Below are 14854 nucleotides of genomic sequence, written 5' to 3' on the forward strand. Positions count from 1 at the left end.
GGGACTTTGTGTTTTATAAAACAACCACCAGGTGGTGATAATAACGGTACAGCTATCATAGCAGTTGCCCAATGCGATAGTGTAGCAAAAAGTAAGAAACATATATTTTATATGATAATCAGGGATATGAGTAATAATAATAAACTCCAGCCGCGGCATCGCGGTTAAATGCGGACGGTTTTGGCACAAACAAATTATGAAATGAGTTAGTTATTTTAGCTTTCTCGACCTACTTGCGGCGAGTTGTACTTAATATGTATATTGATGATTTTTGTTCAAAATTAGCCATACTTTTAAGACATTTTTTTAACATGGAGAGCGTCTATTCAATAATACGTGATTGACCCGTTCAAAATCATACTTTTTAAAGTTATGCTATATTTTTTAAGTTTATATAACACAAGACCTACTTGAATTACTAACTAATTTGTAAAACTCTGTACGTATTATTGAAAACGGGGTATTTACCGTACATAATACAAATAATGCTTAGTTAATTTAATCCGAATCTGTTCTTTCACAACAACGATTTAGCCGGCTGCTTAGCGCTATGAAAACCATCATTAAATCGTTTTATAGTTGAAAATAAAATAAAAAATAAATAAACAAAATAAACAAAATAAAGGAGTTATTTTTTGTCAAACCCGCTTAAGCGAACTAGAGTCCACACTCGCGTTCGCGACTTCGCGCCGCGTTTCGCGCACCAGTGTGGAGGGTCCTTCACGTAAAGAGTTAAAGAAAGGGGATTTTGACGCATAAGGAGTTACTTTAGACACTTACCCTCCTTAAACTGTTTCAACATGACATCAAGCGTGACATCCTCAAATACGAAGTTGCAGGGGTTCTGGTAGTACTGGGCGAGGGTCCGCAGCGGCGTGTTGTCGTCGGGGTCCACGAAGGCCAGGTCCTTGATGAAGAGCACCGTCACTATGTTGCCGCGGTGGCCTTCGTATACTGGGATACGGGAGTAACCTGCGAATGTGGACTTTATTTAGAGTGTGATAAGAGAGAGAATGTAACAGGGGTGGAGATTTGGTACGTTTATTACCCCATTCCTTTTAAGGATTTATTTGTTCAACATAGGTAAGAATAGAATAGGATAGGGTAGAATAGTATAGGTAGGTATGTTCTAAGATGGGTTTTGTTTGCATTGAGGCAGAGATGAATTGATTAACCGTTGATCTGCCCTATGTATCACTAATAATCAGACTCCCATATGGTCTAAATAAATAAATATATGTATATATATCAAGCAAATATAGTGACCCATAGATTACGGGCGGGGACCATACGATCTACTACGTCATCTGATACAAGAATAAAGTTAAATCAAGAAAAGTCTGCAACGGTTTTGATAGCATACGCAGTGCAAGTGTTATTTAAACGTTAAACTTCTATGAAATTATGCCGTATAAATAACACTTGCCCCATGGCACATGTTCATAAAAGTGATGCTAAGTTTGGAAAAAATAGTTAAAAAAATAGAATTGGACGAAAGCACGAAAAAATGTACCACTTCCGGTTACAAAAAAAAGTTAATTTACGCCATCTGATACAAAGATGAGACTGGTGATATTTTATATACAGGGAGATAAAAGGATCATAGTCATGCATTTATTCAAATAAACAATACAGGTATTGTATTTGAAATACATGCCTTAAAACTAAAATTATAATTATTAAGAACTTAGTGAGATCTTTAATCTGCGGGAGAGTGAGAATTTTCATCTGCGGTGTAAAAGCAACCTGGAGAGAAAAGACAAGAAAAGCAGACCCCACAATCAGATGGGAATAATAATGCTAAGGAGAGAGAGAGAGAGGTGTAAAAGCAACCTCCCAATAAAAATATTTTCAATTCCCTATGAAAGACCGAGCGATACGTAATGATTTTTAGTTCAGTAGGCATCAGTTCATCTAGAAAGATGAAGTGATAAAAATAATAATAATAATAATCTTACTGAACAAGTTCAATATGAAAACCACAAATATATCCCTGATCCCATAGGATTTTTCAAATTCCATTAGCTCTTTTCAATAGTTTGCCGACCCTCGACTCCAGTAAATTTCATAGCAACACTGACCTGACTTGACAATCTCGGACATGGTCTCAAAGTCCAGCACACTGGTAATGGGTAACATGAAGCAGTCATCCAGCTTGGTCATCACATCCTGCACCTTCTTTTTCCTCAGATCCAAGGCGCCTGAGATGATGTTCACCTCTTCTTTATCCAGGTCGTTTACGTGATTGGTCACCTGGAACAGTAGATACTTATAGAATAAAAAACCAGAGTCACAATAAGCTGTAAAAATCCCTACGCAAAAAAGACAATAAGAAAACAAGCATAAAAGCAAAGAGGATATAATATTATAGAGCGGTACTGTCATAGTAAATTTTGTAACCACAGTAAATTCACTGCCATCTATCGACACACTTTAAAACTAAAAATGAAGATTTATAAAAATACGATAAAATGTATTTAAATATGGATAAATGATATTTTTTATTTGCATTAATTATTTTTATTATTTTGACCCCATGTTCTTTTACTGATATGCGTTAAAATTGTTAAATAACAAACGAAACCGTCAACGCCCTCTATACGAGAGTAGGCCAAAGGTAGTAGCGACATCTGATCGAGAATCAAATTTTCGTGATTTTCGGGGCACGTTTTTTCCTTAAACTGTATCCATCTATTACGGAGTTATATCTATCTTTGATAAAAGAAAAAATAATAATATTATACATATATATATATATAGATTGGTTTTTTTTTTTCACTTAAATATTTATTCAATTCAATTTAATTGTCCATATTGTGCATGTTTAATTTAAAGAATGACCAGAAATATATGATCACGCGCCATGTTGCGGAATTTCACTGGAACTAATATTTTCATACTCTTCTGAACTGTCACCTTATACATGAGAATAACAGCGCCCTCTTGACAATGATCATATATTACTGGTCAGGCTTTAAGTCTACATCTAAATCTTATTCTATAATTATCCTTAGTAATAACAAAATTCATCCCAAACAACCTCTTACAAATTACTACCTATTACTACAAAAAAAACTAGATTTTTTGTTGAAATTCAAAGTCACGGCGGGGTACCGCTAAGTAACAAACTTTAAATATCCATTCAGAACTTCGCGGTACCCTGCACAAAAAAATCGATAGTTTTTTTTTAAGTATTGTACCTAGTAACACTTGTACTAGTGAGTTCGTGCTGTGTGTCGCTACAAGTGTTAGGTGACCCAAACCCACCACTATGCCCGCCTACAACGACAGCGCAAGACCTCCCTCCCTCGCAGCGTAGGTACGCGATACACGGCCGTCGTGAACGCGGCTCGCACTGTTAGTGCTTGAGAAAGGTCAGAAAGGTCAGAGGCCTAGGCTCTCCGAAACATGTCGCGCGAGTGACTCTAAACCGTAAAATTATTTAATGTTTATTAAGGCGGTTCCCTGAGCCAGAAGGCGAAAAATCTCCTTATATGATCATGTTTTTCTAAGAGGTGTTGATATTCCTAGACGTGGAAAAAATTTATGTAGTTCTTGACTATATTATCTTTAATAACATAGCTTCCGATACACGAATTATGACACTTCGCTCGATACAATTAATTCCCAAAGTAACCTCTAACTCGGACTTTTAATCAGACTTTACTCGGTTATTTATTATGTGATACTATAAACAAAAAACGAAGAAAAAACAATCTTAACTTAAACAGTAATTTCATAGCTTTCGAATTTCGATATTGTAAGGTAACGTTTTTAAAATAAATAAAAATCGACAAAATTCGATCAAAATTGACACTTGGCGCGCATGATCTTTCCCGTTGTTTCTTGCGAAATGTGACAGAGACAGCGGCAAGCCGATGGAACGGCCTTAATTATACATACTTTCATTGCAGGGCAATAATATTGTAATATTCATATTCAAATGTTGGATGACATTTTTATTTATACTTTTATTGATTTAGGTTGAATGAATTCCAGTAGAGTTACCTTGACCAACTCCTTTAGCCGTTCCCTGTTGTAATGTGTGCCTATCTCTTCGCCTAGGAAGTAGTCCAAGAGCTTACTCGTCGGCCACGCCAATGGGGCACAAATACCCATCACGATCTGAAATAAATTATATGTAAGTTAATTATAATTCTTTATAATTAATAAAGAAAAATTCACTGCTTCCGGGAAGACTCGAACTTGCGACCTTTCGGAACAGGTCGGATCGCTTTCAACCAACTGAGCTACCAGAAGCGTGCAAATCTTTCCATTTTTTCGTTTTTTCTTTTCACGCCTTAGGGAGGCGCATAGCGACATATATCGTAAGAATGGTTTAACTTAATATAAATAAATGTAGTATCGCTAGATGTAGAAAGTACATAAGGTTGGATTTGATGATTTTCTACATATATTCCCGTGAGGCAGAAAACTATGCCTCTCAAAATGTTTCGTTTTTGTGGACGCCGTAAGTGACTTTAAATTTTATGCAGGCATATCGTTTGGTGCTTGACGACCCGCCCCGCCCTCGCCCCGCTGCACGCCCATTACACCCAACTCGAGCGTCCACTCAGGCCTTACACTTACACTAACGGCCCGGCCACGACATCGCGCGGCGGCCATAGGTGGGAACGAAAGGTCCGATCACTGTGTCTCGCTCCAACCTATGGCTGCCGCTCGCCGCTGCCGCCGCCGCGCGATGTCGTGGCCGGGCCGTAAGGCGTCAGAGGGGATGATGCGGGGAAGCGGGCCGGGAAGTCACGGCCAAGTTTAAGCGAACGGGTAGCCTGAATGTTGACTTTTTTCACATCCGACATTATGGAACTTGAGGCGAGAATTATGACATGACATCATCATTTCAAGCCGTAAAAATGATTACATTTAAGATAAACAACATCTATATTTAAAAATGATACTTAAGAGTTAAATAAATGTTTACAAGGCCGTACAAATCTTAACAGTCTTTACAAGGTTGTTTAACGATAAGAATGGCTAATCTTTTGACTAAACAGTATATGATGGTCGCAGTCTACGTGAGAGAGCGTGATAGTTACAGCTCCTGTCTCTTTCAGTCGCAGAGTGTTAAAAAGTGACGTTTATTTTATCACATGGATAATCTAATCCATCATACGCTTGGCGTTTGATGACGTCGCAGCTGTGTAATAATGCAGATTAGTGCATTTAGGTTTTGTTATGAGCCTCTGATTAGTGTAATAAAATGTAATCCTTACTTATCATCCATACCTACTAATGTTACAATTCCGAAAGAAACTCAGTATGTCTCTTACCTCTCACGCTTAAACTGTTGAACTGATTTAGATAAAATTTGGTATGGAGATAGTTCGAGTTTCGGAAATCATCCTTTAAGAACTATTGTGGAAATACTAATTCTACGTAAATCAAGTCGTGGGAGATGATAGGTAAGTATTTGAATAAAAATATAATTAAACTCACCTTCATAATCCAAATACTTTTAGCACCAACAAACAACCCATGCCTAGCGCAAACAGCCTGCGGGGTAATCTCAGCTATAAACACAATAGCCAACGTAGATCCTATAACAGCAACCAACCCAGACGTCAAGTCATCCAAAATCACAGTAAAAGTGCTGTTAACAGCCACGTTACTCAGCAAAATCGTGCAGAGGAGATAGTTTCCATGCGCTCGGACAGGCATAATCGCTCTGGCATATTTCCTTTCCTTCTCTGTTCCCGTATTCGCTATGATTTTCAACTCGGTTCTATCTAAAGCCATCAGACCTAAGTTCAAGCCTGAGAACAGTGAAGCTAGTAATAGAAGAATGATGATTAAGATGATAGAAACCCAGAGAGGTAGCAATTTGTGGTGGGTTCCAAGTATTTTCCAAGTGTCGCTTCCTTGGTGCTTGAAGGGGCCTGAGGGGGAGTCTCTGATGCAAAAGTAGAATTTATGCCCTTCGGGCGTGTCTGCGGGATAAGGTGCGACCAGGGATATGAAGGCGTTTTCTTCGGAGTCCACTTCTAACTGAAAATGAGGTTAGAATAAATTAAATGATATTAAAGTTACGTGTAAGCAACATTTTTGGTGGCCCATGAGGGGAACGGCCTGTGCTCGCATCATTCTTGTGACCCATGTCGGGGAGACTGGATTTGCACGCTACAGCCGGCAACACAACACTAAACACTACGTATATGCGGACCAGAGGGCCTACCGCAAAACACCAAAATTTCGTTATTTGATTGACAAATAGAAGTGTTTAAAAAATTAATTTAAAATACATACCTTATATGTCTCATCTAATAAATGCACGCACTCATCTCCATACGCCGACTTCGTATGCGTAAACGCAATTTCCATTCCTTTAACAAAATTCTCTCCAAACAACCTCAATTGAAACTGAGTATTCCTCAACACACTAGGTATAAGTTCATCCACAATTTTAGGTTCCTTATCAGACTCTTCAATTCTAAAACCTACTAGTTTGATATTGTTGATTACGTTTGCGTTTTTAGGGCCGAGACTGGTGTCTGATGGGTTGACTGTAGAATTTTCAGTATCACGTTTATGTCTTGAAAGGGTTTCGCTTTCTATCTCTTGGATTTCTCCCCATTCAGAGTTGAGATCGGTGCTGGGTTCTGATACCTGTAATAAAAAATATAGTAAACACCCATATAATGAACGTGGCACCAATAATGAAACGTTAACCATAAATCCTGAAAAATATAGTCAAAACTCCCGTGAGACTCAAACATTTTAAATTATCTTCATAATACGTGAGTGACCCGTTTTAAAATAATTTAAAATATAGTCTCATAGTTATCGTCCCATGGAAAATTTGAATTTCAAGCCTTTTTCTACTGACAAAGTTGTTTGACAGACTATAGTTTTAATTTGTTAATTGTGTAAACCAATTTAGTATCTTCGAACGTCGAAAACATAAAAGACGAATAGCACATTCAACTTTTAACACGCAAAGTTTCGAAAAACTCACTGTTAGCACGAGCCGGGGTTCGAACCCACACCTCCAACTTAGAAGCAATCCTAATCGCTCTACCAATGCTTCTTAATTTTATTTATATGACCTTGTGGAAAGTAGATACAGGGCCATAGAGAGTACCTACTCTCTCTAGGCGGGTGTTATATTTGCGAACCGAAGTCCAGTGAGATTAGAGTGGGTTAGGGTTGGGAAGGAGTTGGGTTTTGTTATTTATAGCAACTTAAATTCGTAACTCCGTAAGCTTTATATAAGAAATGCAAAACCATCTGTTACAATCTTGTGACACGGCGCTGAGGGCGCCCGCTAGCGCAGTTGCACGGAGCGGGTGAGGGGCTTAGCGAAAAATAATATGAGCATCGCTAACAGAATTGGCGCGGATGCGTGTGACGGATTTTACTTACAATGGCACCCGAGTACGCGCGCCCGCTCGCTCCGTGCACCCGCGCCAGCTAGCGCCTAGAGGACCCTGACAGTGACAATGCAAATAAGCCCAGACCTCAACTCAACCACGACGTCACTGATAGCGTCACGGGTCCTTTGACGTCCACGTCATTCCGCAGACTACTCTCGATGTCGTTTTCAATAAGCGGTCAAAAATCCAGAGAAACTAGGCTTTCAAGGGACTACTCCGGTTTTTCCTCAAGTTATTTTTCTTCGCCGATAAGGTTATTAAATTATTCATACATTTCGAAGAACTCATTGGTTTAAGCCAGGGTACGAACCCACGGCCTCAGATTTAGAATTCGTTAGCCTAATCTTTCTTTTATATTAATCTTCTATTGAGACTAAATACAATTTTAATAACATCGTACCGTACTGATATCCACCAGCTTATTTGGCAGATAAGCCCAGGTCTCAACCACGACGTCGCTGACGGCGTCACGGTTCCTGTTAACGTCGACGTCGTTCCGCAGACCATTGACATCATCGACGTCACTGACGTTGTTGTCGACGTCGGCAAAGTCATCCAGGAGTTCTAGGTTTTCCAGCCGCTTGCTGAAACAAAGAGTTGTTTTTAAATGCTGCGTGATCTGAATTCACGTGAAGACTAAAGATTAAAATTGCCCGCGCTTTTATTGAAAGAAAATAAATTTATTCAGGACGCTTACTATATTGCTTAAGTCTATTATGACACTTTCATTAATATAAAGTATAAATGAGAAAAAAAAAAGTTTTAAGACGCGATTGTGACGCGGGCCCAAAATACGGTTCGTTTTGCTTTTGGGTAAAAAGCTTCAACGAAGGGCGCCAAAACCCGATTTCGCTCTAACCCTGATCAAGGACTCGGGCCGGCACTGCAAGTTACCTTTAGAATAGAATATAACACAAATAGCAAATACAAGGCAAAGATAAACAAAACAGTAGAAATAGAGATATTAGATTTGCGAAACAGAAATGGTCTCCACTCAGCAATGCAGCTGGCACGACTAGCGTGGCCAACGGCGTTGGTTTTCTGCGGAGCCAGCGGGGAGTGCGGGTGCGGCTTTAGGTATCTTGACGCTGGTCTTCCGTGGAGACCTGTCCAAGAGATCGTGACAATACGCAGTGGCGTAACTAGGGGGGGCACAGGGGGCAAGTGCCCCGGGCGCCATCCAAGGGGGGGCGGCAAAATGGGCAAAAGGCAGCAGCAGGGAAACTTTTGTCAGTCGTCAGGGGGCGCAAATTTGGTAACTGCCCCGGGTAACTATCCTCTAGCTACGCCCCTGACAATACGTAAACTTAAAGATCAGGATAGGAATAACAAGTAAATATTATTTCAGTTCGACCTTAATCTGTCGTGAGTCCTACTACCTAACATTAAACTAATTTTAGGGTTTTAACTCACGTATTTTTAGTCTCTCGTGCGACATGTTTCAACGAGGCTAGAACTCAATTTCCATGGACTAACAGCGTAACACAGTAAATGTTCTAAATATTCGTGAGTTAAGACGAAAGGGGTCCGAAGGGGGGAAGTAGTCCCCATTTTCCTCTCTGGATATTGACATTATGGAAAATATTTTTACATTATTTGATAGTTATTAGGGTTCCGTACCCAAAGGGTAAAACGGGGCCCTATTACTATAAAGGATGACTCACGTTATACCGGGCCGTGACCGGGCCGGAGCTTCCGGCGCTTCGTTTTCTATGGAAAGCATCACGTGATCACCTGTCATGTCATAGAAAAGTAAGCGCCGGAAGCTCCGGCCCGGTCTAACGTGAGTCATCCTTAAGACTCCACTGTCCGTCCGTCTGCCACCAGGATGTATCTCATGAACCTTGATAGTTAGACAGTTGAAACTTTCACAGATGATGTATTTTTGTTACCGCTATAACAACAAATACTAAAAAACAAAATAAAATAAATATTTAAGGGGGCGCCCATACATAAATTCGGTGGGTAATCAATCAATCACCCCTTATTTCCATACCCTTGGATGTACATTTTTTTAAGTTTAAATTGGACCGAACACAGTAGGTACAAAATAAACTAAAATTATACACGTCGGCTTGAGAACATTCTCTCATTTCTTTCCTCAGTTAAAAATATCATTCGTATTTTAAAATAAGAAATAGGTCATGAACATTGTGGCATCTTTTCTCTTGTACACAAATAATTTGTATTTAGGTAGTTAGGTAGGTAGGTAGGTAGGTATTTAGGTAGGTGGGTAGTGTAAAAACGTCGAAATCGCACTTTTTTTGTGGTCCATACCAAATTAAGCACTTATTGGTAAATTCCAAGACAATGTAACGCGAGTCACGATTCCTTTCAAATTTTCTGTATTAATGATGTCAACAAATCTAGGAATAAAAATAAATATAGGAATAAAAAGTAAACAAAGTGTTAATACAAAAATCCTAATGCGTAAAGAGAGGGAGAGGCATTCCACAAAAAGAACTATGTACTCGGAACGTGACGAGTATATATATATGGCAGCTATTTTAATAACCTGCAGAAATCTGTATAAATATACCGTTAGCTAAGTTATCAAACGTTGTCATGCCAAATATCGGCTTCTTAACTTTATCAGAAGTGTTAAATAAATATAAATAGCGTCACGACACTTTTCTGGAATGCCCCACTTAACACATTTGTGACATTATGAATAAAAGGAGCACGCAATAAAATACTTACTCGCTTTACCCAACTCGTCGAGAATGACCCAATTCTTTGAGGACAGACATTTTGACCGTCTGTTACACACATTATTTCAATAAAGATAAGTTTCAGAGCAATCTAGCTAGTCGTTTTAAAATGAGAGCATAACTACGTTTGTATGGAGAACCGAGCTTGCCGGGAACTCTTAAGAACTATGGGCATATTTTTGAGTAAGTTGTTTACACCCATCTTTTACACTTGACTGTACCATTCACATATGCAGCTAACCCATTATTAGTTTAAACATTTAGCGCGCTTTCAGAAACTAATAAGTATGACAGCGTCATGTTTGGAATAGCGCTAATTGTGTTAGCTGATATGTGAGTCAGAGCAGAGCCACAGATAACGAATAAATGAACATACGCATGTTATTATCTGACTATTCTATAGTGTTTTTAGGGTTCCGTACCTCAAAAGGAAAAATCGGAACCCTTTTAGGATCACTCAAATATAATTTTTTTTATAATTTTAGGATTAACAATTTAGAATTTATTCAAGAAAATAGGCAAAAAATGACCATTCCCCCTCCTTCTTTATCTCCGAAACTACTGCGTCTAAAATTTTGAAAAAAATACACAAAATAGATCTTTACCTATAGATTACAGGAAAACCTATTAAAAATTGCAGTCAAGCGTGAGTCGGACTTAATTACTTAGTTTTTGATCCGACCTCTACGGGTTTTTTAAAGACATTTCACTCACGTTTCACATAAAAAATACATTGTTTAAATTGTGTAATGTACGGAACCTTTAGAACGCGAGTCCGACTCGCACTTGGCCGGTTTTTTCATGATATAGGAAGCAAACGAGCGCACGAATCGTCTGATGGTAATTGGTAACCGATTACCGCCGCCCATGGACACCCGCAACACCAGATGGGTTGTAAGTGTGTTGCCGGCCTTTAAGATAGGAATACTCTCTTTTCTTAAAGGTTTGAAGGTCATATCGTTCCGTAAAAACCGCAGGCGACAATTCATGTGGTATTTCCGGACCGATATGACCTTCAAACCTTCAAGAAAAGAGCGTACTCCCATCTTAAAGGCCGGCAACGCACTTACAACCCCTCTGGTGTTGCGGGTGTCCATGGGCGGCGGTAATCGCTTACCATCAGGTGATCCGTCTGCTCGTTTGCCTCCTATTTCATAAAAAAAAATGTACTTTATAAAATATTGAATATGTTCTTAACACGAATTTAGCGAAATCATTAACGTTATCTATGGAGCCATAGGTAATTACTACGAATCCGGTGTACGCAGGCCTTAAAAGTAATTACTTTGTTTACATTTTTTGCCATTTCTCTGAAGTCTTCACTAGGTATATCCAATTATCCATTAAGTGTACTGTCAATAGCTGTCTCTGAGTCACGGTATTACACTTCCCACTGATAAGCACAAGCGTGTGAGACATTATTGTTTTGTTTGTACATCCCTGACATACGACTGATGATATATTGCCGCTATACTTACTCAACCTCGTATCTGCAACACTCATTTGATGACAAAAACACCCGTATTCCGAATGAAAGAAAAGCGACATTTCCATCAAATGATTGTTGCAGATATGAGGCTGAGTAAGTATAGCGACGATATGTCGCGTAATGACGTGATAGTGAGAGTGATGATAAATATATCACGCCTTCTGACATGACAACTAAGAGTGAAAGTGAGTGAGATTGAGTTCTAACTTCCAACGATTAATTCATTAAAGCCAACGACAGCTAGGACCGGCGTATTTGCTAAGGATATTAATCAAATTTGTTAATTTTTTTAACTATTCAAAAAAATAGTAAACAGCTGAAATAAATAAACAAATTGCGGTTGCGGATATTACGATTTTATCAGGTGCACTCATAAACGCAAACCTGCGTTTTATCCTCCTTAGTCCCTATGTCATTTTAAAAGAAATCTAATTTTGAACTATAACGGAATAAAAGAAGGTTCTAAATTCAAAACTGCAAAAATGACTGGGACGGTAATTTGAAGCAGGAGGAATTCGTTATTCCATAGAGTAACTTATACTAGAGCGGTACTGTCATAGTAAATTTTGTAACCCCAGTAAATTCACTGCCATCTGTCGACACACTTTAAAACTAAAAATGAAGATTTATAAAAATACGATAGAATGTATTTAAATATAGATAAATGATTTTTTTATTTGCATTAATTATTTTTATGATTTTGACCCATGTTCTTTCACTGATATGCGTTCAAATTGTTAATAACAAACGAAACCATCAACGCTATCTATACGACTGTAGGCCAAAACTAGTAGCGCCCTCTGAACGAGAATCAAATTTTCTTGATTTTCGAGGCACGTTTTTTCCTTAGACTGTATCCATCTATTACGGAGTTACATCTATCTTTGGTTATTCTGACCAAATTCTGACTATTCGTTATACTAGACTTTCACATCAAGCATAATTTTCTTATAACACGATAGTATTTGCTGTGGGCCAGCCAAAAAACCCGCGTCACACGCTAAATAATGCCCTTTGGCATGAGTCCACATCCCAATTGTATTTTTTAGTTCCACAAACTCTCGGCGTCAATTGGACTGATTGGTATATATGAATGAGAAACAAAAGGCCACTGTGCGTTGACCTGACTGGACATTGTTTTCATATACGATATTGCAGGAAAACAAACGTCTTTTCTGGTATTTAGTGATTTAAACGAAACAACCTCGTTACTGCAGTGCTAAGACCATGTTTGTTAATGCGGGAGTACCTGATTTTTATGCAATCATGCGGTCCCGCATAGCTTCGGTCTCGGCAAACGTATGGCAAAACTCGCAGGAAAATGATATTCTGGCGCTGTTTACTGTCAACCCGAGCAATAACATCCTAAAACACTGGACGGCCGTGCACCTGGACGAAAATGGAAAATAATATGTACTTATTTAAGGTATAATTTAACAAAGGATCTATTTATAGCTTCCGCATCATTGTATTGTATTCTATTTTTAAATTTTATGTTACCTTATTTTATTGTATTGTATGAGGTTAAAACTTGAAATAATCAATATTATTATTATATTATTAAACGACAAACGCAATATAATTTCATTATTTTTACCTTAACCGACGTTTCAGCTGGGTTGAACCAGCCATGAACCAGCTGTGGTCACGGTTAACTGACGTGGACCCAGCAAAATGTCAACGGAGATATGATATGATATGAGTAAACAACACTAAACTACCCAAAAAAAGGTCAACTTGGGGACCAGAAATTCACATGTTGAACAAGGGGTTTGGGTTACACAGTGTATACGAGTAAATACTTATAGATCATTGCGTGACTCACTAAAAGTCTTGAGAGACAGACTCACTTCGTCAGAATCGCCAACGCATGTTATTTAATGCAAAGTGTCCGTGTGAATTAATTTGGCGGTTTTGCATCGTGGAAATAAGAACAGTTACTTACTGTACATTGTGCAACATGGGGCGTAGTTTAAATATTGCAAACGAGCACGAACGAATAAGGAATTATCGTCACCCGTAAAATTACTCTTATAATATCTTCCATTCCTATCCGTTGCACAAACTAACTCGTCCCCTTTAGGCGGGCCAGGACAGATTCGTATTAAATCAGTTGAGGTTTAGGCCTTAATCTGAGTAAGTACGACTCTAAGGTTGCCAGTTTCTATTTAATTCGGATTCTAAATAGGTTTGATTATGAATAGAGCATTTTCGAAGTTATCCAAGTTCCTAAAATGTTAGGTTATTAAAATCTTAAATTCCTAGCACTTCAGATTCTCATTATACCGAATTCTGAGTAGGACAGAAAATTACATATTGGAATCTTAGTATGTGTAATTCCGAGTACGACCGATTCGATGTTGATCGGATTCTGTTATATTTTTTTTTTTTTAATTATCCACAAAATATGTACCATTATGCCAAAATAGATACTTGTCCATTGAACATTTCCTTCTTACCCTGAGTCGACGGAGCCCCGCTATGCGGGGCTCCTATTTCTTGGCGGTTTGCCCTTCGGGCATCTAAAGCAACCTAACGAACCTAACCTACCTACCTATTGATTTAGTGTGACGTTATTCATCATTAAAAGATTCTGTTCAATTTCTTAATCGAATCGTTGCTAATCGGATGAGATAAGAAACTGCATTAGTTGATAGTTGATAGTTTTTATTTGCATTAAATATGGTAACATAAACAGGTCTTAATTATTCATTGGAGCCATCATATTTAACCGTGAAACGACATGCAAAATACACAATGTAAATGTCTTATAATTATATCAAACAGAATTAGTCCTAATCCAACTCGTTACCAATCTGACGTAGTACTGTCATGTCACGGGACCCCTTTATTCGAATCTGTCCTACTCAGAAATTGGTTTAAAGAGAAAGTGACTTCCATATCATAAGTCGTATGTCGAAACTGCTTTATTCAGAAACATACCTATAGCAAATGCTAATGCTTGATTGCCACCGACGTGGTATAAAAAAAAAAAAAAAAATCTCCTCAGACCTCAACAGAGTCGTACTTACTTAGATTCTGGCCTAAAACCCAACTGCCTTAATACGAATCTGTCCTGGCCCACCTAAAGGACTCGTCCAGCTAATATAATTGTCACTTTCTAGCCTTTAACAATGTACTATATAATTACGTTATAAGTTACGTTTAGTTTATAAGTTTTGTTACTATATTTTTATTTAATTTGTTCCATTAAATGATTTATATTTCTATATAATGTACAATATACTATATATGTATGTAAC

The 14854-nt window shown here is 38.3% G+C and overlaps 2 protein-coding genes across 2 annotated transcripts in view; both read right to left on the minus strand.

Annotated features, from left to right (window-relative positions):
* LOC134752415 (probable lysine-specific demethylase 4B) overlaps positions 1-14854 on the minus strand; it is a 122889-nt gene that overhangs the window by 33816 nt on the left and 74219 nt on the right. The gene's annotated exons all lie outside the window — the stretch shown is intronic.
* LOC134752198 (unextended protein-like) overlaps positions 1-14854 on the minus strand; it is a 59578-nt gene that overhangs the window by 14854 nt on the left and 29870 nt on the right. The window contains exons 2-7 of the mRNA XM_063687812.1: positions 7792-7975; positions 6265-6624; positions 5458-6006; positions 4009-4125; positions 2082-2253; positions 781-972 (exon numbers count right to left, since the gene is read on the minus strand). Of these exons, the coding sequence (XP_063543882.1) occupies positions 781-972; positions 2082-2253; positions 4009-4125; positions 5458-6006; positions 6265-6624; positions 7792-7975 (1574 nt within the window). The remainder of the gene's footprint in view (positions 1-780; positions 973-2081; positions 2254-4008; positions 4126-5457; positions 6007-6264; positions 6625-7791; positions 7976-14854) is intronic.

The sequence above is a fragment of the Cydia strobilella genome, chromosome 24, assembly GCF_947568885.1.
Source record: "Cydia strobilella chromosome 24, ilCydStro3.1, whole genome shotgun sequence".
Lineage (NCBI taxonomy): Eukaryota > Metazoa > Arthropoda > Insecta > Lepidoptera > Tortricidae > Cydia > Cydia strobilella.